Source organism: Cydia strobilella, chromosome 19 (genome assembly GCF_947568885.1).
Source record: "Cydia strobilella chromosome 19, ilCydStro3.1, whole genome shotgun sequence".
Lineage (NCBI taxonomy): Eukaryota > Metazoa > Arthropoda > Insecta > Lepidoptera > Tortricidae > Cydia > Cydia strobilella.
The window spans coordinates 3923010-3950200 of record NC_086059.1 but is presented as its reverse complement, the minus strand read 5'-3'; the positions used below and the strand labels follow the sequence as shown (position 1 = coordinate 3950200).

Genomic DNA, 27191 nt, shown 5'->3' with positions numbered 1-27191 from the left:
CGCTACGATGCACGATATAGGAGATACAGCTAATACAGCCCTATAAAGATTTTGTTTCTTTTTTTTTCATTGTATTTTTCATGTATTACTTTTGGGTTACATAAAGGGGAACGAAAATTTTATTATTTTTGCGCTACAACGCATGGTTTAGGAGATACAGTCCTATATATTTTTTTACAATGCATGTGCTCGAAAAGTGCGTTTCCTACGGAGCCATATCGTGCGGAAAGTACTGCTTTTCCGCACTAGTGCTTTTTGTTTTCAATTTTTTTTTTACAGTACATATGGTGCTACTTTCTCGCACTAGTGCGGAAAAGAGCACTTACCGTGCATATGTCGAAAGTTTAAAGGGCCATATGTACTGTAAAACGTACGATACACGTGCGAATAGGTAATTCGCAACTCGTGTCGATTTAAAACACTCCTTTTAATAATTAAACTTATTTATTTACTTATGTTTTTTTATTTACTCGCACAATGCATAGTAAAACATTGTATGATACACGTGCGTAAAGATGATTTCCGCACTTGTTGCATAAATAGCAATTTTTTTTTATCAAAGAATGAAAGAAAGTCACGGTATTAATAACCAAATTTTACTTTAGGGGTACCTTTTCCCTATCACTGTCACAAATGTATGTGGCGTTCACGTAAACGCGATATTTTTAAGATTTCCCTGCGCAATGTTGCCAGCTCGCTCGCAAATCAAACATGTACTTACAGTTCTTTTGCATAATGGTGACATTGTACAATACCTATGAGTTTTAAATAGGTAAAAGATAATTCGACGCATTCTTTGCTTGCTTGTTGCTTGTTGTTGTGTTGTTTGCGTAACTTCTTTGAATAAGTTGCGTTAATTTGGCGCACAGGCGAAGTAAACATGCGTTGCGTACGGCAAGGTCACGCCGCGGCCCCACCCTGCACGGCCTCCGTTGCCCATTCAGACCGCCCGCTAGCTTCGTTTGAACGCAAATAATATTTTTGTAATATTTGTTTATGCAGTGGATGCAAGTGACACAAATTCATACATCTTATTTATCCCGCATTTCAAATTAATAAGATGTAAACTCTAATATCTTTAATATTCTTTTGTAACGGTGACAGCCTGTTACAACAAAATCATCAAATATCTTATGAAGCTATGCCTTAATAAGACACAAAATCATTTAATGGACCTATTTAAACGATTAAATTCGACCTAAGTAATATTTTTTAACTCTAATTTTTTTTTGTGTCATTTAGAATATTATGACATAGTATCAGATTGCAGTGGACGTAATTGACACAAACTATGTTTTCACACTAAAAACACTATCCTAAATGCAACACAGTTACATGTTTTCTCTCGAATATTTTTTTCTCCAAAATAATTCAAAATAAAAAATAATTACCACAAAATAACAAATTACTAGAAAAGCAAATTATATATATGACACAAAACAAAATGTAAGATTTACATCTTAACAAAGTATTCATAAGCGAAAACAGAATTGACTTTAATATTTTTATAACCTAGGGGTCAAAATATAGCCAGCGGTACAGGTCTATTAACCATTTTATAAGACTTGGGAAATGTGTTCGGGCCCAAACCTTATCTTAATTTATAATTATAGTTAGGGTGGTTTTGTTAGCTGTATGCTCTATTTCTCGGTGCCTCGTGTCCGGTACGCAGGCGTGTGTGTAGCAGCGATCGGCAACATGTTATATCGAATTAGGGAACAAATCAAATTATTTTAAGAATTTATAAATTAAAAAAACTGACAGTGACAGTGAGTGGACTTGGTCACTTTTTCTTTAGTGTATGATATGTATTTCAATTTATGTTAATATATCTAATTATGTGCCAAAGTGTGAACGTGGTCAAGAGTCTGCACTAGAGATTTGAAAGTGCTTCTTGCTAGGCCTATTTGATTAAAGAATATTTTGACTTGACTTGATGCATTGGATAGTTGTTTGGGCGTATACCGAATGTTCGGCCTGACCTTCGGCCGAATATTCGGTATCCAATTTGTTTACTCCGAAATCAAGCAGTTACTATCCGGTATCCGGCCAGATAGCTATAGCATTCGTGTCCGCGAATGTGCCAAAATAAGAGCCTGATAGGCCGGATACCGGATAGTAACCGAATATCCGATGCATCTCTAGTCTACACTCGAGAGAAATGAAAACTGATCGGTTTGTATGGTATTGGCATAAAAAAGTGCCCTGTTTTAATTGTAATTTAATTGTAAAAGTGCTCTTGAGTGTAGGTATATTGTATATGTATAATTTTTGACAGTTACCCCCTAACGAAAATATTTTTGTTGAGATGTTAAAATGTCCGACGAGAGAATTTATTGTACCTATATAATGTTGTTTTTCTCCAATATGCTCGGAAATGTTTGCCTTATTGTATGAAAACTATGATGGAAAGATGTTCATTATGTCAAAATCAAATAAAAATAAAAACATTACTATACAGTATAACATTTAAAACTTACGCGTTTCGAACACGATCGATATTACACTTTAAACAATTTAAACAATATTAATGAGCAAAAAACAAAGGAATTAATCACGAGGCTACTATCAAGATGGCGTTCGAACCGGAAGTCCCGAGACAAGTTTCACTGGTCGTGGTCACGGCTAACTGACGTCCCAGCAAAATGTCAAAACAGAGATTTGTGTGACTACCCGACGAAAAGTGTATTTAAAGTTTGGGGTAGACATCACATTTTTAAACCACCCACTACACATAAATGTCAATTTTTGATGTAAAGGTTCGATTTGAGTTATGCTTGATGCTTAAATAATAATTATGTTACCTTATTTCCTCGCATGTTTGGAGAAAAGCACTAAATATGCCTCGGCAGGAATAGCAAATCTAAACTCATCCACGAATTGCCCTTTCCCGGCCTCTGCAATAATGTACTATTATTCCATAAGTCGCTCCAGACTACGCGGCGCGAAGCCGCGAACGCAAGTGTGGTCGATTTCGCTGATTAGCGAACTAGACTCCACACTCGCGTTCGCGGCTTCGCGCACGAGTGTGGAGGGTGATTTAGGAAAGTAAAGATAACTTATATTTACAGAAACACATAAAGACTGCTAATGTCCAGAAGGACATCAGCTTTTAGAGAAAATCTGTAAACACTGGCGTACCGGACCGCGACCTTGGTCCGGTCAGCATCTCTTTCGATGTCGATGATTTAGTATCACGATATTTAAGTTTTTTATTCGTTTTCTTATGTATTTTTGTAATTTTTTTTAACAGTGATTTGACAAGTTTAGTCTCGGCATACAAAAAAAATATATTTTTACATTTCCTCGAATTTAAATTTGTTCCTAGAATTAGAAAACTCGTAATGATAAGATAAATAATTGTATCCGGTCGCTGTATCTATTATATTATTGGAATTATGGAAGAAATGCAAATAAGATTGATTTAATTTGTCGGTACTTGTACTGTAATAATAATTGATATTTTTAGTAATCTGCTTTTTTATTTATATACCTATCACGTACATTTGGGGACATTCCCGGTGAAACACTTCAGATTTTTTTTACCTCGATCCTTACGATACGAGCTATACTCCGCCTCGCATAGAGATAACCAATTACGATGCATTTAGGATTCTTTGTTAACCCCTGTAGCGCCCCAGTTTCACAGTAGTATGGAACTCCTTTTTTTTTGACGGAGTGGTAAAATGCGTTACCCATTCCCCCGGCCTGGAGAGCCATTGGGGGATATGTGGGACTCCCTCCTGCAGCCATTCTCTCCTTTAGAGAGGAGGAAAGGAGGTATACCCACTAAAAGCCACTCCGGCGTCACCCGCCTTACCGTTTTGAAGGAGCCATGGGATGCCCGAGATTCTACCGTGACTCCTTCCGGCGGCCCTGGCTTATTGCGCCAGAGTACCCACACCGATGGAGTATGGAACTCCTATACTAACTACTGACACTGGTGACAATAGGGCGCTCCACGGGTTAATAATGAAAAGGGTAAAAACATGTAAGACACAATCGGTATAAGACAACAGACACCGATAGGACACCGATATCGGTATAAGGACAGTTAAGATAACTAATTAGGATGCATTTTGGATTCCTTATATTAGTTTGCAAATCCGTCACAGACAATGAACTGCAATAAACTTTACCTGAGCTAACCTTTTTCTTTCAAAACCCTCATTTTTAAGTGTCATTGGTCATCACTTTTATGACATCACCTGACCGTTTGCAAGACGTTAAAACGATTTTTGCCCTTAAGGTGGTTCACCAGGAATGCCCGATTGTACGTACAATGTATTGTACAATCAGCACCAGAATTTTTGAAGCAGGAGACATTAACAGTTTGACCGCCAAAGACGTCAACTATCAACTGACGCGCACAGCTACAGCCCAATCCGAATCCGACCTTCCTACCACAACCGTGGATTCCGACTTGAATTCAAGCTGGAATTGAATTATTAAAACAAGACGCGACGCGTGTCGAGACGATCACATTGTATTATTTTATATGAACAGATTTAATGAACACCCCACGTGATGTCGCGTTGGGTGTTCATAGTGTGATTCTGGTCATATAAAATAATACAATTTGATCGACTCAACACGGTGTCGCGTCACGTTTTAATAATGATTCCGGTTTCACGATGACGCGCCGCACACGATGGGCTGTTATAGTATAAAATAGTATATACACATGTCGATCTTCACAAATGATTTTTCGCCAAAGACCCTAATCTGTTAAACAAAAGCCTTTGTTCCTTTTTTGCGTGTGCCCATTGTTGGTGAGCGCGTAACCGTTGTGTATCAGCGAGTGGCATGCGCTCACCAACAATGGGCACACGCACGCTTAAAAGGAACAAAGGCTTTAGTTTAACAGATTAGGGTCTTTGGCGAAAAAATCATTTGAGAAGATGCAGACTATACAAGTAAAATTATGTGGCCCTAGTGAAAAAGGGTACACGTCTCGGGCAGTGTCGTGCGTCGGGCGGGTGTGAATAACACTTATGCCCTTTTACACCTATAAGTTGCGCGAGACTTGTACCCTTTTTCACTAGGGCCACAGAATTACACCTGTGTAGTGACCTAGGTTCTTTGCCACAGAATAATAAGTAATAGTATTATACAGAATGGCCCAGCACCGCCTCGCCCGACTTGAATCAACTCGCCCCGCGACAGAAATCTGGCGGACTTCTGGCGTACTCTCAGTACTATTTTTAAGCAACTTGCTCACACTATGACGCATGACGCGTGTACAGACGAGCCGTTCACACATAGAAACGCAAGTGATTTTTGATGTATAGCGTGTCCGCCCTGTGTCTGCCATTTGTAAATCCTGTATTTTTTTATTGCAGGTATTATTTAACGGTGTGTAATAAAACACACTGCATATTATAAAATATATTTATTGCTTAATGAACACTACGTTAAGTTATACTACATGACTATGTAAACAGGGCATTTGCTCTTAAGAGGCTCTTAACTTAAACTAATCACGACTTCACCTCGTGTTAAATAAAATGTTTCCTTGTACTGACAAATATATTCAATATTTCTTTAATAGAGTTGGACTAAACTAAGTTAGTTAGAAGACCGTGTAAGTGTTATTAAAACATCATAATTTGTGTCGTTTTCAAGCAAAAGGTACCACATTGTCGCTTGCCATAAGGATGCTCTAACAGGTTTTTCGTATGAAGATACAAGCAATTTTCGTCCTTATGGTAAGTTTTGATTGAAAACGTCACATTTCTATTCATAGAAGTTTGACGTTTAAAATAACACTTGCACAGTCTAAGCTATCAAAATCGTTGCGAACTTACCTTGGTCTAACTCTATTAGATTACAAAACTACTATAAACAAAATATCTAAGTACATTTTGGCAGTTTCCACTAGCTTTATTGACAGATTATAGAACAGCTAACATTTTCGTCACTGCTTGTAGAAATAGAATAGGTATAGTATGAATTTTCTCAAATGATTTTTACGCCTAAAACCCTTATCTGTTAAACAAAAGCCATTATTTATTTCATGCGAGCGGTTAACACCCGTATTAGCCACGTGGCAAAGCAACAATGTCCTTTAAAAAGCAACTGTATCGTTATAGTATTAAGGTTCAAATCTATGTAATAATATGAGCGCTCGCCTACATTGAGGTGGTCGATCGCCCTATATTACCAAAACATATATATAACATAAATTTAAACCTTAATACTACCACGATACAGTTGCTTTTTAAACGACGTTGCTTTGCCAACGGGAGCCGACCGCTTGCAAAAAAAAAACAATGGTGTTTAAACAACAGATTTCGTAACCGCATCGTACTGACTCGTGCTGACTCGCGTCTATGCAACTAGGGCATAAGCCGGCACTAGTTGCAATTTACACGGACAGTACACGAAAATAATTTACGTATGTGTGCTGTAGACGAAGATTGTATAAATAGATAGGAACATTGTAAATAAATCAGATACCAAATGTCCGTTGGTGTTTCACTACCTCCACACTCAAAACCTCTGCTAGCTCAGGGCGATTCTCTGAGAGTAGAGGATTCCTTCCCCCACATTTCTTAGTTCTTAGGTACCCTTGCTGTGGCATAAGACACCTTCAGCCTTAATCGGTCACTTGAGCCTGAGTGATCGGCAGCAAGTATCCATCCACTTACCCGATTCCTTCCCAATAGGAATCCGTCTGTTACCTTAGGTCTCACGGTAACAGACATCCTTGTCTTAGGATAAGTTAGGGCTAGGGACTTGGGCCATTAGGATCCCTTGCTATCGCTGCCTTCTTCGAGTTTTTCAATAAGGACTTTCGTAATAAATAAAAAATTATGTGTGTCATTGTGAAGAAAACATTTCTTGTGTTACGTTGAGTCTTCTCTAAAAAGGACTCAATAAGTTTTTACAGATGAAAATTTTAAAATAATGAGAGCAAGTCTTAATTTCTAACAAAAACTCTTTTTTTTTTATATATAAATTGTGTTTATAAGCCTGTTTTATTAATTATAAAGATAAGGTCTTAAGCGGTCTGTGCAGGCACACGCAGCGCAAGAGTACCATTTCATCCATTTTCCGGCTTTCCGGTAGGACAACCGTAGGCTCATGTTTTTCTTTTATCTCCTTTTTATCTCTGCTATTTAGTGTGTATGTTAACATTATGTACTTACTAATGAACCTCCAGGTCTGTTTTCTTAAGTATGTTAAGTACATTTGTACTTCAAACCCATTTGTATATGTGACTGTTTGTGTTCTAAATAAAGTAAAAAAAAAAAAAAAAAAAATTTAATCAGTCCACCATTGTCCAGGTACTCGGCCCTAGCCTGTGGCTGTACAAATGGCTTTTGTTTAACAGATTAGGGTCTTAGGCGTAAAAATCATTTGAGAAAATTCATACTATAGGAAAGTCCTTAACTCTATACAGTGGACTACGGGCTTTGTAATAACCATTAATGTGATATGGCTAATTATTACTACATTTATGTATATACTGATGTAAAAGGTATATTGTCTGTGCGTGTATGTGTACGGCTTTGTGGTATATCAGTAAACACAATATGGACTAACGACAACTGACATTCAGTTCTCCCACAACGAACTTCGCAATAGCCAATAACTGAACACGTGAATGTTGTGGAGTCGGACCAATCTAACTCTGCATGGCACTTGTAATTACAGTGTGGCAATGGCAATCAATGTCGAATTTCTATGAAAACATGACACCTCACTTTGTTCCGTTAAAATCGGTGCAAAGTTAGTTTAGACGGACTATGTAAATAGGCACAGAATAGTCTTGATTGAATTACTATTGTAATATAAAATTGTAATGCTGGTATCACCTCTATTTTATGATAATGTCACTGTTTATTGCATTAAAAAACTCTACGAACGGCTCTGTCGGATGCCATTTTTATATTGTATAATATCAAAACTGATCCCATGTAAAATGGTGTATCAAAAAGTGTTTAGACTAGCTTCTTAGGGGCCTAGCAAAAATGACAATCATTTGCAGAGAAACGATTTCGAAACGAAACGATTTCAGCAAATATTGAAAACCTGATTCTTTCAAATCTGGACATACTCAGAATCGAGAGCATTCTCCATCCTGCCATTAAAAAAGGATGTCCCAACATGTCCATTCCATTATGTCACGTTTTAGTGTTTTTTTTTTTTCATTTGTATGTGCGAGGTTGTTCCAAAAATATCACGTGAAACTGGCACTGCAGGTAGGACGCCCTAAGAGAAAACAAATCAATGTGCGTGGTGTAGTATGTAGTGGATATATGTACAATTTCCATACAAATTTTTGGGACATTTTTTTTAAATCATCTGGATTGAATATGCTTGTGATTCCGAGTCGAAATAACCCAAAAATACCAGGATCTGTGAGAATCAGGTGTTCAATATTTATTTTAGAAAACGCCCAGTCTAAGCGGAGCGTGAATCTCGCGACCTAAACGCGTAAGCGCCATGAATTTCACGGCGCTTGCGACGTTTTGGTCGCGTGATTCCTGGCCCGCTCCCCTCGCCTGCAGGTTGCGATTGCGGCAATTTCATTGTTTGGTATGGCTTCTCTATGTGAAGTAATAATAAGTGAACGATCCTCTAGCGGTCATCTTCTCTCGTGTCGAGGTTCCCCTAAACAGTGGATGCCCAGAAAGCGGCGGTGCTGATAGCCCGTCACCGTGACCGTGTCGTCTCTCAGGTCAGATTCAGAGCAGGAGTGCGAGCACGCGGGGCAGTCCAGCAGGTGGCGCATAGTTTGCGGTGCCGTGTCGCAAGCATATCGGGTAGAGTGGCCACGAAGCAGTCCCCGTTGAACCAACCTCTAGTGGTGCAGCGTGTAGACGGCGGGGTGCTGCGGCTGCTGCAGGATGATGCGGTGCGCGACGCCGCTAGACATTCACCTGCACCTCTAGTGGTGCAGCGTGTAGACGGCGGGGTGCTGCGGCTGCTGCAGGATGATGCGGTGCGCGACGCCACTAGACATTCACCTGCACCTCTAGTGGTGCAGCGTGTAGACGGCGGGGTGCTGCGGCTGCTGCAGGATGATGCGGTGCGCGACGCCGCTAGACATTCACCTGCACCTCTAGTGGTGCAGCGTGTAGACGGCGGGGTGCTGCGGCTGCTGCAGGATGATGCGGTGCGCGACGCCGCTAGACATTCACCTGCACCTCTAGTGGTGCAGCGTGTAGACGGCGGGGTGCTGCGGCTGCTGCAGGATGATGCGGTGCGCGACGCCACTAGACATTCACCTGCACCTCTAGTGGTGCAGCGTGTAGACGGCGGGGTGCTGCGGCTGCTGCAGGATGATGCGGTGCGCGACGCCGCTAGACATTCACCTGCACCTCTAGTGGTGCAGCGTGTAGACGGCGGGGTGCTGCGGCTGCTGCAGGATGATGCGGTGCGCGACGCCACTAGACATTCACCTGCACCTCTAGTGGTGCAGCGTGTAGACGGCGGGGTGCTGCGGCTGCTGCAGGATGATGCGGTGCGCGACGCCGCTAGACATTCACCTGCACCTCTAGTGGTGCAGCGTGTAGACGGCGGGGTGCTGCGGCTGCTGCAGGATGATGCGGTGCGCGACGCCGCTAGACATTCACCTGCACCTCTAGTGGTGCAGCGTGTAGACGGCGGGGTGCTGCGGCTGCTGCAGGATGATGCGGTGCGCGACGCCACTAGACATTCACCTGCACCTCTAGTGGTGCAGCGTGTAGACGGCGGGGTGCTGCGGCTGCTGCAGGATGATGCGGTGCGCGACGCCGCTAGACATTCACCTGCACCTCTAGTGGTGCAGCGTGTAGACGGCGGGGTGCTGCGGCTGCTGCAGGATGATGCGGTGCGCGACGCCACTAGACATTCACCTGCACCTCTAGTGGTGCAGCGTGTAGACGGCGGGGGTGCTGCGGCTGCTGCAGGATGATGCGGTGCGCGACGCCGCTAGACATTCACCTGCACCTCTAGTGGTGCAGCGTGTAGACGGCGGGGTGCTGCGGCTGCTGCAGGATGATGCGGTGCGCGACGCCACTAGACATTCACCTGCACCTCTAGTGGTGCAGCGTGTAGACGGCGGGGTGCTGCGGCTGCTGCAGGATGATGCGGTGCGCGACGCCGCTAGACATTCACCTGCACCTCTAGTGGTGCAGCGTGTAGACGGCGGGGTGCTGCGGCTGCTGCAGGATGATGCGGTGCGCGACGCCGCTAGACATTCACCTGCACCTCTAGTGGTGCAGCGTGTAGACGGCGGGGTGCTGCGGCTGCTGCAGGATGATGCGGTGCGCGACGCCGCTAGACATTCACCTGCACCTCTAGTGGTGCAGCGTGTAGACGGCGGGGTGCTGCGGCTGCTGCAGGATGATGCGGTGCGCGACGCCGCTAGACATTCACCTGCACCTCTAGTGGTGCAGCGTGTAGACGGCGGGGTGCTGCGGCTGCTGCAGGATGATGCGGTGCGCGACGCCGCTAGACATTCACCTGCACCTCTAGTGGTGCAGCGTGTAGACGGCGGGGTGCTGCGGCTGCTGCAGGATGATGCGGTGCGCGACGCCACTAGACATTCACCTGCACCTCTAGTGGTGCAGCGTGTAGACGGCGGGGTGCTGCGGCTGCTGCAGGATGATGCGGTGCGCGACGCCGCTAGACATTCACCTGCACCTCTAGTGGTGCAGCGTGTAGACGGCGGGGTGCTGCGGCTGCTGCAGGATGATGCGGTGCGCGACGCCGCTAGACATTCACCTGCACCTCTAGTGGTGCAGCGTGTAGACGGCGGGGTGCTGCGGCTGCTGCAGGATGATGCGGTGCGCGACGCCGCTAGACATTCACCTGCACCTCTAGTGGTGCAGCGTGTAGACGGCGGGGTGCTGCGGCTGCTGCAGGATGATGCGGTGCGCGACGCCGCTAGACATTCACCTGCACCTCTAGTGGTGCAGCGTGTAGACGGCGGGGTGCTGCGGCTGCTGCAGGATGATGCGGTGCGCGACGCCGCTAGACATTCACCTGCACCTCTAGTGGTGCAGCGTGTAGACGGCGGGGTGCTGCGGCTGCTGCAGGATGATGCGGTGCGCGACGCCGCTAGACATTCACCTGCACCTCTAGTGGTGCAGCGTGTAGACGGCGGGGTGCTGCGGCTGCTGCAGGATGATGCGGTGCGCGACGCCGCTAGACATTCACCTGCACCTCTAGTGGTGCAGCGTGTAGACGGCGGGGTGCTGCGGCTGCTGCAGGATGATGCGGTGCGCGACGCCGCTAGACATTCACCTGCACCTCTAGTGGTGCAGCGTGTAGACGGCGGGGTGCTGCGGCTGCTGCAGGATGATGCGGTGCGCGACGCCGCTAGACATTCACCTGCACCTCTAGTGGTGCAGCGTGTAGACGGCGGGGTGCTGCGGCTGCTGCAGGATGATGCGGTGCGCGACGCCACTAGACATTCACCTGCACCTCTAGTGGTGCAGCGTGTAGACGGCGGGGTGCTGCGGCTGCTGCAGGATGATGCGGTGCGCGACGCCGCTAGACATTCACCTGCACCTCTAGTGGTGCAGCGTGTAGACGGCGGGGTGCTGCGGCTGCTGCAGGATGATGCGGTGCGCGACGCCGCTAGACATTCACCTGCACCTCTAGTGGTGCAGCGTGTAGACGGCGGGGTGCTGCGGCTGCTGCAGGATGATGCGGTGCGCGACGCCGCTAGACATTCACCTGCACCTCTAGTGGTGCAGCGTGTAGACGGCGGGGTGCTGCGGCTGCTGCAGGATGATGCGGTGCGCGACGCCGCTAGACATTCACCTGCACCTCTAGTGGTGCAGCGTGTAGACGGCGGGGTGCTGCGGCTGCTGCAGGATGATGCGGTGCGCGACGCCGCTAGACATTCACCTGCACCTCTAGTGGTGCAGCGTGTAGACGGCGGGGTGCTGCGGCTGCTGCAGGATGATGCGGTGCGCGACGCCGCTAGACATTCACCTGCACCTCTAGTGGTGCAGCGTGTAGACGGCGGGGTGCTGCGGCTGCTGCAGGATGATGCGGTGCGCGACGCCGCTAGACATTCACCTGCACCTCTAGTGGTGCAGCGTGTAGACGGCGGGGTGCTGCGGCTGCTGCAGGATGATGCGGTGCGCGACGCCGCTAGACATTCACCTGCACCTCTAGTGGTGCAGCGTGTAGACGGCGGGGTGCTGCGGCTGCTGCAGGATGATGCGGTGCGCGACGCCGCTAGACATTCACCTGCACCTCTAGTGGTGCAGCGTGTAGACGGCGGGGTGCTGCGGCTGCTGCAGGATGATGCGGTGCGCGACGCCGCTAGACATTCACCTGCACCTCTAGTGGTGCAGCGTGTAGACGGCGGGGTGCTGCGGCTGCTGCAGGATGATGCGGTGCGCGACGCCGCTAGACATTCACCTGCACCTCTAGTGGTGCAGCGTGTAGACGGCGGGGTGCTGCGGCTGCTGCAGGATGATGCGGTGCGCGACGCCGCTAGACATTCACCTGCACCTCTAGTGGTGCAGCGTGTAGACGGCGGGGTGCTGCGGCTGCTGCAGGATGATGCGGTGCGCGACGCCGCTAGACATTCACCTGCACCTCTAGTGGTGCAGCGTGTAGACGGCGGGGTGCTGCGGCTGCTGCAGGATGATGCGGTGCGCGACGCCGCTAGACATTCACCTGCACCTCTAGTGGTGCAGCGTGTAGACGGCGGGGTGCTGCGGCTGCTGCAGGATGATGCGGTGCGCGACGCCGCTAGACATTCACCTGCACCTCTAGTGGTGCAGCGTGTAGACGGCGGGGTGCTGCGGCTGCTGCAGGATGATGCGGTGCGCGACGCCGCTAGACATTCACCTGCACCTCTAGTGGTGCAGCGTGTAGACGGCGGGGTGCTGCGGCTGCTGCAGGATGATGCGGTGCGCGACGCCGCTAGACATTCACCTGCACCTCTAGTGGTGCAGCGTGTAGACGGCGGGGTGCTGCGGCTGCTGCAGGATGATGCGGTGCGCGACGCCACTAGACATTCACCTGCACCTCTAGTGGTGCAGCGTGTAGACGGCGGGGTGCTGCGGCTGCTGCAGGATGATGCGGTGCGCGACGCCGCTAGACATTCACCTGCACCTCTAGTGGTGCAGCGTGTAGACGGCGGGGTGCTGCGGCTGCTGCAGGATGATGCGGTGCGCGACGCCGCTAGACATTCACCTGCACCTCTAGTGGTGCAGCGTGTAGACGGCGGGGTGCTGCGGCTGCTGCAGGATGATGCGGTGCGCGACGCCGCTAGACATTCACCTGCACCTCTAGTGGTGCAGCGTGTAGACGGCGGGGTGCTGCGGCTGCTGCAGGATGATGCGGTGCGCGACGCCGCTAGACATTCACCTGCACCTCTAGTGGTGCAGCGTGTAGACGGCGGGGTGCTGCGGCTGCTGCAGGATGATGCGGTGCGCGACGCCGCTAGACATTCACCTGCACCTCTAGTGGTGCAGCGTGTAGACGGCGGGGTGCTGCGGCTGCTGCAGGATGATGCGGTGCGCGACGCCGCTAGACATTCACCTGCACCTCTAGTGGTGCAGCGTGTAGACGGCGGGGTGCTGCGGCTGCTGCAGGATGATGCGGTGCGCGACGCCACTAGACATTCACCTGCACCTCTAGTGGTGCAGCGTGTAGACGGCGGGGTGCTGCGGCTGCTGCAGGATGATGCGGTGCGCGACGCCGCTAGACATTCACCTGCACCTCTAGTGGTGCAGCGTGTAGACGGCGGGGTGCTGCGGCTGCTGCAGGATGATGCGGTGCGCGACGCCGCTAGACATTCACCTGCACCTCTAGTGGTGCAGCGTGTAGACGGCGGGGTGCTGCGGCTGCTGCAGGATGATGCGGTGCGCGACGCCGCTAGACATTCACCTGCACCTCTAGTGGTGCAGCGTGTAGACGGCGGGGTGCTGCGGCTGCTGCAGGATGATGCGGTGCGCGACGCCGCTAGACATTCACCTGCACCTCTAGTGGTGCAGCGTGTAGACGGCGGGGTGCTGCGGCTGCTGCAGGATGATGCGGTGCGCGACGCCACTAGACATTCACCTGCACCTCTAGTGGTGCAGCGTGTAGACGGCGGGGTGCTGCGGCTGCTGCAGGATGATGCGGTGCGCGACGCCGCTAGACATTCACCTGCACCTCTAGTGGTGCAGCGTGTAGACGGCGGGGTGCTGCGGCTGCTGCAGGATGATGCGGTGCGCGACGCCGCTAGACATTCACCTGCACCTCTAGTGGTGCAGCGTGTAGACGGCGGGGTGCTGCGGCTGCTGCAGGATGATGCGGTGCGCGACGCCGCTAGACATTCACCTGCACCTCTAGTGGTGCAGCGTGTAGACGGCGGGGTGCTGCGGCTGCTGCAGGATGATGCGGTGCGCGACGCCGCTAGACATTCACCTGCACCTCTAGTGGTGCAGCGTGTAGACGGCGGGGTGCTGCGGCTGCTGCAGGATGATGCGGTGCGCGACGCCGCTAGACATTCACCTGCACCTCTAGTGGTGCAGCGTGTAGACGGCGGGGTGCTGCGGCTGCTGCAGGATGATGCGGTGCGCGACGCCGCTAGACATTCACCTGCACCTCTAGTGGTGCAGCGTGTAGACGGCGGGGTGCTGCGGCTGCTGCAGGATGATGCGGTGCGCGACGCCACTAGACATTCACCTGCACCTCTAGTGGTGCAGCGTGTAGACGGCGGGGTGCTGCGGCTGCTGCAGGATGATGCGGTGCGCGACGCCGCTAGACATTCACCTGCACCTCTAGTGGTGCAGCGTGTAGACGGCGGGGTGCTGCGGCTGCTGCAGGATGATGCGGTGCGCGACGCCGCTAGACATTCACCTGCACCTCTAGTGGTGCAGCGTGTAGACGGCGGGGTGCTGCGGCTGCTGCAGGATGATGCGGTGCGCGACGCCGCTGAGGTCGGCCCCGCTCAGCCCGGACACCGCCACGGTGCCGCCGCCCAGCTGGAAAACAATCATATTTTGCTCAAACATTATTATTACTTCGTTTTAGACAGGCAGCTGATGCTGATACGTCTAATAAGTTCACTTAGAACGATTTCACAGTTCAGATACGTTTGTCTAGTCTATTTTTGATGCTGGTACGTCTAAATCATAATTTTTAAATTGATTCACACTTGTAGAGTTCACAGGCTCACAACATGCTCGGAAATGATCGCATTTTGTTCGTAAATCGAAAACGCAAAGTGCGTAATTTTTATCTCAGCGACGATAACGCCCGGCCGCCGCGCGCCCGCGGGCAAATATGAAGTTCGTACGATTCCAGTGAAAATATGAAGTTCGTACGATTCCAGTGAAAATATGAAGTTCGTACGATTCCAGTGAAAATTACATTTCTGTCCGCTGCGCGGCGCGCACTACGCGGAGCGAACGTGTACATGTACAATAACGTATGCCAAATACACTATACCTCGGTGGAAACAGGCATTTACTGACTCGAACCTTTTGCCATTTAGGTACCTCGTCAGAAAATGCCTTTCTTCCCATCCCTCGGCAACAATGACATGAACTCAATCGTACAGTCAGCTGCACAGAAAAGGTACCCTCCTTGCATTGAAATTTATACAGTGAACTGCAATGATATGTTATACTTCGGCGAAGGCCGCAAAAATATGTGACTCTTTCATTTATTCAGTACTGTCATAGTAAATTTTGTAACCACAGTAAATTCACTGCCATCTATCGACACACTTTAAAACTAAAAATGAAGATTTATAAAAATACGATAAAATGTATTTAAATATGGATAAATGTTTTTTTTTATTTGCATTAATTATTTTTATGATTTTGACCCATGTTCTTTCACTGATATGCGTTAAAATTGTTAAATAACAAACGAAATCGTCAACGCCATCTATACGACAGTAGGCCAAAGCTAGTAGCGCCCTCTGAACGAGAATACAATTTTCTTGATTTTCGAGGCACGTTTTTTCCTTAGACTGTATCCATCTATTACGGAATTATATCTATCTGATTTATTTCATGCAAAAACCATGGTTATTTGGTACATGGTCACCCTGCAAGGGCGTAGCACTGTCGCTAAAAAGTTAATTTATACAAAACAAGATATGTTTAAATTGGTACTTACAGTGGATATATAATAATAATCAATTCGTAGTAAATATATAACATTGGTGAATTATCGTCAAACAATATTTTTTATAATTATAGCAAATTAGAATGTTAATAATTAAATACTAAAAAATATATAGTTAAATGTCAAGTCGTTTGAATTTGAATTATATAGTTAAGAGGCCGGTGTCGATTTTAGTGGCAAAAATGTAAAATTGATAGATTTAGTCGGTGAAATTGTACACCTTTTGTTACCTATTTGAAATAACAAGTACTGGTTTATATTAGCACGTCTTCTTATCTTACTTTTTATCACATCAATTTTTTGAAAACAGACTCACTAAATTAGTAATGTTTGCTTTTCTGATGAACGTTTAGGTAAACGCGCGTAAAGCACTGATTTTGTCGCTCTTATTTGTAAATTTCGTAAAGTTTGGACGGCTAAACATGGTAATTTTGTATTACACATATCCTGTACTTGACGTTTATCAGACTACATTTTTATTATTATGACTTTGAAGTAGTGTAAATTAAAGTTAGACGAAATCAATTTTCTCCAGAAATTACTCCAAAACAAATGACAATTTCTCTGAAAATCGACTTAATTTCAACGTAATTTTGATACTTAAACAATCTACAACATTTGCTGAAACTATTCTTATACATCAATTTGTATAATTTACCACCATAAATTTTTGATGATTTTTTTAAAACTGCCCCTTCTTTTCATATATTACCGGTGACGCACGCTCGCGACCTCATTATTAAAAGGCAAGATGAGAAGACGTGCTAATAGAAACCAATACTTGTTATTTAGATATTACGTAACAAAACGTGTATAATTTTAACGACTAAATCTATCAATTTTAAATTTTTGCTCCAAAATCGACTACGGCCTCTTAAATTGTCATCGAAGTACTCAGTTATTGTATAGTAGCATTTTGAGACAAGTAATTGTTTTAGACGTCTTATGAAGGTAGAGTATAGTTCTTCGTTTCGAAGTTCGTCTGGTAATTTATTGAAATTTTTTATTGCCATAACGTATGTGCTTTTTGAATGCATTTTCAATGTTGATAAGGGCAGCATAAGCATGTTTCTGTGCCCGACTGAGTGATTTCTAGATAAGACCTCTTCTCGTTTTTTAAACATACCAAGCTCTTACGGCTCTACAAATAAGATCATGTCAGATGTGTTTGCGGCCATCATTGTGTAACATAATATTATTGCAGGTGACTGTATGCAAAGGTGCTAAACTAATATTATGACTGTACCTGCAATATGTTGGGCAGCATGGTCTGGCAGCTGGACGTGGCCACGTGCAACTGCTGTTGCTGCACCTGCTGCACGCCCACCGCCTGCAACGAAATAAAACAAGTGTGCTAAGTTGCAATGGACATCACACACGAGGCGATATTGCGCTGGCGAGCTGAAAGCGAGCGCGCAATAAGGAAGCCGATGTGTGTAATGACCAATGCACACGCGTTTCATACAGTTTTTTTCCCGATTTCGTGGTTGGTCCCATAGTAAAAGTATCTCTATATAATGTATGTATGTATGTAAACACTTTATTGTACATAAAACAGATTACAAACACAATAAAAAAACATAAATATATACAATGTACAAAGGCGGACTTATCCCTATAAGGGATCTCTTCCAGTCAACCTTTGAGCAATTGAGAATGAAACAATAAACAGATCAAGATAGACAAACGAACACTATGAACAGAAAGTAAATTATGGTTCAATTATTACAAACGTAAATAATTAAAACCTGTAATCTAGAATATAAAATAAACATATATATACAATACATATCCATATAAACACAAATATATACCCATAAATATATATATATACATATATATATATATTATCACAACTAAATAAATAATCTTAGTACTCAACTAAGTACAACACAAGTCATCAGAAAGCCACAACTTATGTAATTTTCCCTTGAGTGATGCTACCGACTGGGACTGTCTAAGGGACTGTCTATAATCCCAAAACCTCCCTGGCAAAGGGAATGCACTTATTTTTTAGCCACCCTGAATATACCTTTTTTCTAAATTTAAGAAAGCCTATAACTTGGCGAATCCAATGCGCCAGTATAGGATTCTCAAGCCTCTCTGCAGTGACCTCCAGAATGCTGTTGGTACTGCCCCTAAGCCTGCCCATGTATCATCGAGACGATTTTCTTTCGCATAACCGCCTGAGAATTGTCTTCATGAGCCTCGACGAACATGAGCGATGCACTGCCAACAACATTCTGAGTGTATAATATAATGTTAAACTAGGCAGTGACCCAGGATTATTTATCCAATACAGAAGATAAAAATAGTACATTGCTAAATATTGCAAACTCGAGTCTATAAATCGAAATCGGGAAAAAAAAATTACCCTCCCAAGTCCCATAGAAAATGGACCAGCCAAAATAAATGAACCAGCCAATTTTTTTTCCCGATTTCAGTGTTGGTCCCATAGTAAAAGTTGCTCAGTATAATCCCAAAACGTCTCTGGCAACGGAAATGCACTTATTTTTTAGCCACCGTGTATAGTTGTAAATGTTGTAATATTATGTACAAAATTAACATTAGTTCTTAAGTTATACTAACAAGATATGGATGTAAATCTGAAAGAAAAAAAAAACAATTCAATAGGGTTGGCAACTGTCAAAGGTTTGCAGAGATGGCGCCATCATAGCTTGCCCCTTTTTCTATGATATTTGGCTTAAAGGGCTGGCATCCAGGGCATTAAAAAAACAAAAATTTGACACAATTCTAGGGATTGACAGGGCAAGCTATGCTGGCGCCCTCTGCTAATTATTTCGACCGGCCAACCCCATTGAATTAAATGAAAGTTGCACTTACATGAATCTGTATCGGTTGATGCTGAGGATGTATCTGTATCGTCTGCACCTGCAGCTGCGGTTGTTGCTGTTAACACATTTCAGAACACTCAAAACGATTTGCCAATATGGAATTTATATGAAAACTGCACAAGTGACGTCACGGTCAAGTTACTTTTTTAGTTACATCATAGAGTAACTTATACTAGAGCGGTACTGTCATAGTAAATTTTGTAACCCCAGTAAATTCACTGCCATCTGTCGACACACTTTAAAACTAAAAATGAAGATTTATAAAAATACGATAGAATGTATTTAAATATAGATAAATGATTTTTTTTATTAGCATTAATTATTTTTATGATTTTGACCCATGTTCTTTCACTGATATGCGTTAAAATTGTTAAATAACAAACGAAACCGTCAACGCCATCTATACGACTGTAGGCCAAAACTAGTAGCGCCCTCTGAACGAGAATCAAATTTTCTTGATTTTCGAGGCACGTTTTTTCCTTAGACTGTATCCATCTATTACGAAGTTATATCTATCTTTGGTTATATCCATTAGAGTTTTGAATGATTCACGGTTAGTTTCACTAGACTTATATTGACCGGGATATAGACCGTGATTACCTATTGTATTATTTGTGAGCTCCCGATATTTCGACGCAGTTACATGCATCATGTTCACGGGTGACTGAAGATAGCGGGTGGGTGTCAAAGTTGTGTAGACAGCGCTCTGTCTACCCTCATTCTTGTGCGTTCACTTTCAACGTTACCAACGGTCGCATTCACACTTGTTGGTCCGGTCGCGTTCACACTCGTTGGTCTGTCCAAACACACTACACTCACGGTGTCACTACGCGTGTTTGATTCGGAGATCACTGGTTTTTTACACAAACAAATCACAGGACTGTAATCACGTAACTGCGTCGAAATATCGGGAGCTCACAAATAATACAAAAGGTAATCACGGTCTATATCCCGGTCAATATAAGTCAAGATAAGGTATATCTACCTTAACTTATTAAACGCGATTAAGTTCCGTCGTTGTGAATAATACGTCTGTAAATGTGCTATTCTCAATCAAAAGGGTACTTATTGTCGGTTGTCAATAAGGCGCTATTTCCATATAGCATTAATTTGAAATCAACCTTATCGACAAGCGACAATGTGGTACCTTTTGGTTGAAAACGTCACAAATAGTTTATGTAACTTCAGATACCATAGTAAGAAAATACAGCGAATTTAAGTTTTTCATACAAATCTTGTCCTATATCGTTTGTTTTATAAACTAGAGCTATATAAACTAATTACAGACTTCTAGATATACCTCATGTCATTGTGTATGCAGTTTCGTTACAATCAAATGCGTAGTTTTAAAATGAGAACGAAACTCCGTTTGTATGGGAAGGTGAAATTCGGCCGAGCTTGCCGGGGACTCTTAAGGGCTAAGCAGTACTTTTTATTAAGTAGGTACTCGATAATAAAATATGTAAAATGGGTACCGTATTAACGTGTTGCTGCGTTTGTTGCAACTGCAACGATTGCACTGACGATATCACAGGGTACGGGGAGTGTCCAGCCTGTTAATAACGAGAAATAAAATAATTGGTTAATACATATTTAATAGGGGCGATGGACACATGTTGAATTTTATAACAAAATCTAGTAAAATGTATATATGTAATTATTATGTCGATACTGGAGTATCGATCCATAATCCATACTAATATTATAAATGCGAATGTCTGTCTTTCTGTCTGTGTGTTCCCTCTTCACGCTTAAACCGCTGAATCGATTTAGATGAAATTTGGCATAGAGATAGGTTGAGTGCCTGAGAAGGACATAGGATAGTTTTTATCCCGAAAATCATCTCTTAAGAAAGTAAAAAGCGGGGTGGAATTGAGATAATTAATGAAGTGCCCGCTAATTTGTGTGCATAATATGCTCGAATTGCAATGAGAATTTTTCAAGGCGCTATACTTTAGCTGCTGTTACTAAGCCCACGCAGACGAAGTCGCGGGCAAAAGCTAGTTACATATAATTTTTCCACTTTTAAATTCGTTGGCAGACGGTTCTGCTTGTTAAAAATAAACCTACATTTTTTTATTATCATTGGTTTGCTGCATATTACGGTGCTATTAAGCTTAGAATACTTGTTGTTGTTGTTGTTGTTGTTACCTGGACGTATGACGGTTGCTGCGGCAGCGTTAGCTGCTGCACGCCGCCGACCTGCAGCACTTGCTGCTGCAACTGCGCGCCGACTTGCTGCACCGACACTTGCTGCTGTTGCTGCACTTGCTGTTGTTGCACTTGGATTTGTGGGACCTGTTGTACTTGTTGTTGTTGATGCTGTTGTTGCTGTTGTTGTTGTTGTTGTTGTTGCTGCTGCTGTTGTGGCTATGGAATAATAACGTAAATGAGATGGAAGATCCAATATTTGGAATTAGATTGGATCATATTTCATTCGAATTGCTTGATACTGCTATATGCAAGTTAAAGTTTGCGTTAAACTCACAGGGGGTTCAGGTTCTTTTTTCACTCTCACTGAGCGTAAGCAAGAGCGAGATGGCTGTGCGTGCCCGGGAACGCGTGACATTGATGAATTTATGATGTTCGGTTAGGTTATTGTACTTATTTTATTGTAAATTTATTTATTTTATTTTATGTACCTTCATTTCTTTAAGTTTTTAAGTTACATTTAAATAATTTGCTGAGTGAACTAGTTATTTTCAAAGGGCTGACTTTTAATACGCCGTTGTTAAACGTTGAGTGATTCTAGTTCAATAGGAAATATTACGCGAAATTCTGCGTAGGTGGCGCCACTACAATCTGAGGGGTCTAACGCGAAACAAGAAAATCGAAATTTCGTTATCTAATATCTCTGTCACTCTTGCATATTCGAGCGATAAAGAGGCAGATAGCGAAATTTCGGATTCGCGTTTCCCGGCAGGTAATCTGTAAACAAACCGCCTTGATGCATCAATGTCATATTTTATTATCTTTGAATTTTTGTCAAAAAACTGTTAAAGGCACAGTATGTATAAGTTACTCTATGGTTTACTAAAGGGGCTAGTGCTGCAGTCTGGTGGCAGAACATTGCAGTAATACCTTATTATTTATCGGCCTAGGCATCAAATTGTATGCCGGCGTTTAATGAATAGTGTATTAGCTGACAAAGCTGGCTAATTTAACCAGATGACTGCGACATAAATAACACAATAAAATCCCGATGTCTGAAGAAATATAAGTAGAGCACACCTGTATATGTGTAGCCATGTGTTTCTTCAAACTGTGCAGATACATGTAAGTCTTCACGCAGATTCCGCACTTGTATCTTCTCTGCGCCTGCGGCACTTCTATTTCGATCTGCTCTTGAACCTGTACAATAGGGTTGTTTCCACATGTTGAATTTTATAACTAAATCTAGGTAAATAAACCGACTTGACACTGACAAGGTGTGTCGCAAAACTTCCATAAACGTCAAAAATCTTATGAAAGCATGAAGTGTGTAAAACTTTGTCGCTGCCAAGTCTAACTCTTTCTCGTGATTTTCTAATAGGGTATTTGACTACTAGTCAAATCAGTTTCTTTTTTCGAACTGTCAAAACGATTTAACTACTATGGAATTTATATGTAACATTAGCATAGGGCCCCGCGGTCATCATGTTGTTGGTATTGTTGTTGTGCTGTTGTTGGTGTGTTGTTGTTGTGGTGTTGTTGTTGGTGCTGTTGTTCATGTGTAGTTGTTGTTGTTGCTGTTGTTGCATAGCCTCGTCACAGTCAAATTACCTACTTTTTATAGTTTTATACCGATTTTAAAATAGAAATTGTGTCTGAAAATAACTGCTGTCTACGTTTCTAATCTTCTGGTGCTTTATTTCATGCATGGTGTAAAATAATTTATTTTAAATACAGTCAAATACCCTATTCCGAATATATTTTTATGTTATTATATTATTTTAATATATGAGCACATTACAACTGAATATAAGCGTGAGTAGGTTTATTAAGTTTCATTAATATAATTATTAAAAAATCTGAAGTAATTAATACTAACCTCGGACTGAGGACTTTCCCTTTCCTGCTCTTCCCCAGTTTGGCTGTCTTCCTCTTCCCCCTTATCTATTTCCGTGGATTCGGAAGAATCTTCAGGCTTAACTTCGTGTGTTTTAAGATGCTTCTTGTACGAACCGGATTCCATGAAACCTGTAAATTGTTTTTATTAGTATGGTTTCGGAATCGAAACTGAAAAACCACTTTAAACGTTGTATTCCCATTTGTCCCGCCAGGCACAGATGGGAATAGGCACTGCATATAAATTATTCGCATTTGTCCCCGCCTCATGGTTGGCGGCGGTCACGTGGGATAAATGGGAATACGCCCTTTAAATTTAGGTATAGGTGACTGCTTTTTTTCGAACCTTAAATCCATACTAATATTATAAATGCGAAAGTATGTCTGTCTGTCTGTTACACCTTCACGCTTAAACCGCTAAACCGATTTAGTTGAAATTTGGTATAGAGATAGTTTAAGTCCCGGGGAAGGACATAGGGTAGTTTTTATCCCAGAAGTCATCCTTTAAGGGGGTAAAAAGGAGAGGGGGGGATGTTTGTATGGGGAATCGATAAAAAGCAGATTGGATAAAAAACAAGCTACCCAAATTACTAACTCCACGCAGACGAAGTCGCGGGCAAAAACTACTATAAATCTGTACAATCATAGTTGCAATTTCAACGTTTTTCAAGTATTTAATGGGTATTTAACAAGCGTAATAATAGTCATTTGTTTTTACAAGGGGGCAATAGTTGTTGTTCAACCGCTCGTCCTAATATTGATACCCGAACAAGCGAGATAATCCAAAATCGAATCACGAGCGTAGCGAGTGGTTCGAAAAGTGGAATCTTGAGCGTTGCGTGAGGGTTTCAATGCACGAGGGTTAAACAAATTTTGCCACCGAGTGAAACGTGCTCACAACGAACGTGCAGGCGAAGTTTCTTATGTTACTAAACCTCAATAATCCTCTGTTAATATTAAACCTCATCTGGATAAATATGTATACTTGAAAATACTATTAACTATTTTTTCTATTGCATGCGTGTTGCTTTCTGTAAATTCTTGTAAGGGACTCGGCAGGACAGGCTCAGCCTAGTGTCAGAGTCACTGTGAAAAATTTGTTAACAATGTTTTCTAGCAATAAATATTTTGTATTTTTTTTTTACTAACCTCGACCACAAACGTTGCAGCTATATTTCCGTTCGCCAGTGTGATGCCGCCTATGTACCGCGAGGTACGACGCCGAGCTGAAGCGAGCCGAGCAGAGCGTGCAGCCGAACAGTTTCTCCCCGGTGTGTTTGCTGGAGTGCACGCGGAGCTCCGCGCGCGACGTGCAGCCCTTGAAACACACTGGGCACACGAACCTGAAAATAAACAGCAAATGCGTTCACACATAGAGAAAACAGTAGCTTATAAAAATAAAAATTTATGGCGTTATTCATAAACGCGTTACTGGCCTGAATTAGCTGTATTTGTAAGAGAGGGATAAAACATAATTTAACTAAATCAGGCCCGTAAAGTTTTTTGAATCCCCCTTGGGTTACTCTATATTGCCAAAATGAAACCGGAAATTCGTTCAATCGACTATGTACTTCAAAAACAGCATTTTTTTTCCAAAACCTAAATGATATGGAAAGAAATGAGGCAAACAATTGGAATGAATGCAATTGATGATTCATTCGCTTGAGAAAATGCCGAAAAATATTAGTGTTACATAACTGATGACGGTTTCCGACCAATCTAATCCGACATAGTTAAATAAAACTTATACTAGCGCCGTAGCACGCGCTCAGACTCAATGGTAAACAATGGGCGACCGCTCGCACAAATGGAACAATGGTTTTTGTTTAACAGATTACCGTCTTAGACGAAAAAGTCATTGCAAAGATGCAGACTATAAATTGGTGGTCTGACCCCCCTGTTGCTGTAGCATCCAACTTACACCGTGTGATGAATAGATAAAACGTTTATTTGTCATACTGACCTCTTGTTGCCCGTGTGTGTGACCATGTGGTTGTTCCTGGCCGACGAGGTGGTAAACCGAGCTGCGCAGAGCTTGCAGCTGTAAGGTTTTTCACCAGTGTGCGTGCGCCTGTGGTAGATGAGCGCGGACTGTTGGGCGAAGCGGCGCTCGCAGTATTGGCATTCGAATGGACGTTCACCTGATAAGATATAAATTGAGTTTAGTTGAGTTTTGATACAAGACCAGGTTTGGAACTAACTAACAACACCCATATAACGCCGCGAGAATTGTCATGGCCCTAAATATTATTTTAACATTTTGATTAACCTGTCCTTTCCCAAGGGCTCAAATATGCGACGCAAATAAAATTTCCAGATCTCCCACGATCTTCAAAACCTTAGGCTCCGTCAACTCCCACGACTCAAATGTATGCCCGCCTGTATGTATACCTATATTTCCCACGGCTGAAATTTGTTGGGCACATATGTGTCGTTTTCAAGCAAAAGGTACCACATTGTCGCTTGCCATAAGGAGAGAGGAGTAGAAGGCCTTGTTGCACACATTGCACACGTGGTTACGTATGCCTCTGTGCTTCTTCATGTCTTGGCAGAACGTTTGTCAGTCAGTAGTTTAGTTACATTAAGAAGGCTATAGAATCCCTTGCTTACCAGTATGAACCCTCATGTGCGCATTAAGCTTGGATACTTCGTAGAAGGCCTTGTTGCACACATTGCACACGTAGTCACGTATGCCTCTGTGTGTCTTCGTGTGTTGGCAGAGCGTTTGTCAGTAGTTTAGTTACATTAAGAAGGCTATAGAATCTCTTGCTTACCAGTATGGACCCTCATGTGTGCGTTAAGCTTGGACACTTCGTAGAAGGCCTTGTTGCAGATATTGCACACGTGGTTACGTATGCGTCTGTGCTTCTTCATGTGTTGACAGAACGTTTGTCAGTCAGTAGTTTAGTTACATTAAGAAGGCTTTAGAATCCCTTGCTTACCAGTATGAACCCTCATGTGCGCGTTAAGCTTGGACACTTCGTAGAAGGCCTTGTTGCAGATATTGCACACGTGGTTACGTATGCCTCTGTGCTTCTTCATGTCTTGGCAGAACGTTTGTCAGTCAGTGGTTTAGTTACATTAAGAAGGCTATAGAATCTCTTGCTTACCAGTATGAACCCTCATGTGCGCGTTAAGCTTGGACACTTCGTAGAAGGCCTTGTTGCAGATATTGCACACGTGGTTACGTATGCCTCTGTGCTTCTTCATGTCTTGGCAGAACGTTTGTCAGTAGTTTAGTTACATTAAGAGCGCTATAGAATCCCTTGCTTACCAGTATGAACCCTCATGTGCGCATTAAGCTTGGACACTTCGTAGAAGGCCTTGTTGCAGATATTGCACACGTGGTTACGTATGCCTCTGTGCTTCTTCATGTCTTGGCAGAACGTTTGTCAGTAGTTTAGTTACATTAAGAGCGCTATAGAATCCCTTGCTTACCAGTATGAACCCTCATGTGCGCATTAAGCTTGGACACTTCGTAGAAGGCCTTGTTGCAGATATTGCACACGTGGTTACGGATGCCTCTGTGCTTCTTCATGTCTTGGCAGAACGTTTGTCAGTAGTTTAGTTACATTAAGAGCGCTATAGAATCCCTTGCTTACCAGTATGAACCCTCATGTGCGCATTAAGCTTGGACACTTCGTAGAAGGCCTTGTTGCAGATATTGCACACGTGGTTACGGATGCCTCTGTGCTTCTTCATGTCTTGGCAGAACGTTTGTCAGTAGTTTAGTTACATTAAGAGCGCTATAGAATCCCTTGCTTACCAGTATGAACCCTCATGTGCGCATTAAGCTTGGACACTTCGTAGAAGGCCTTGTTGCACACATTGCACACGTGGTTACGTATGCCTCTGTGCTTCTTCATGTCTTGGCAGAACGTTTGTCAGTCAGTAGTTTAGTTACATTAAGAAGGCTATAGAATCCCTTGCTTACCAGTATGAACCCTCATGTGCGCATTAAGCTTGGATACTTCGTAGAAGGCCTTGTTGCACACATTGCACACGTAGTCACGTATGCCTCTGTGTGTCTTCGTGTGTTGGCAGAGCGTTTGTCAGTAGTTTAGTTACATTAAGAAGGCTATAGAATCTCTTGCTTACCAGTATGGACCCTCATGTGTGCGTTAAGCTTGGACACTTCGTAGAAGGCCTTGTTGCAGATATTGCACACGTGGTTACGTATGCGTCTGTGCTTCTTCATGTGTTGAC

The 27191-nt window shown here is 44.6% G+C and overlaps 1 protein-coding gene across 2 annotated transcripts; it reads right to left on the bottom strand.

Annotated features, from left to right (window-relative positions):
• Positions 1 to 5377: 5377 nt before the first annotated feature.
• On the bottom strand, positions 5378 to 26374 carry LOC134750036 (zinc finger and BTB domain-containing protein 24-like). Of its 2 annotated transcripts, none has more exons than XM_063685118.1 (11): positions 26260 to 26374; positions 24949 to 25126; positions 24135 to 24328; positions 22969 to 23117; positions 22170 to 22289; positions 21090 to 21308; positions 20414 to 20491; positions 18928 to 18993; positions 17330 to 17413; positions 14812 to 14930; positions 5378 to 8807 (listed from the first exon to the last, which is right to left on the bottom strand). In XM_063685118.1, exons 1-10 carry the CDS (start codon positions 26357 to 26359, stop codon positions 14814 to 14816), a joined length of 1305 nt encoding a protein of 434 aa, XP_063541188.1. In that variant the 5' UTR covers positions 26360 to 26374; the 3' UTR covers positions 5378 to 8807; positions 14812 to 14813. The 2 variants fall into 2 exon arrangements, with proteins under 2 accessions (XP_063541188.1, XP_063541189.1); XM_063685119.1 differs by lacking the exon at positions 26260 to 26374 and adding an exon at positions 25928 to 26036.
• Between the last annotated feature and the right edge of the window lie 817 nt (positions 26375 to 27191).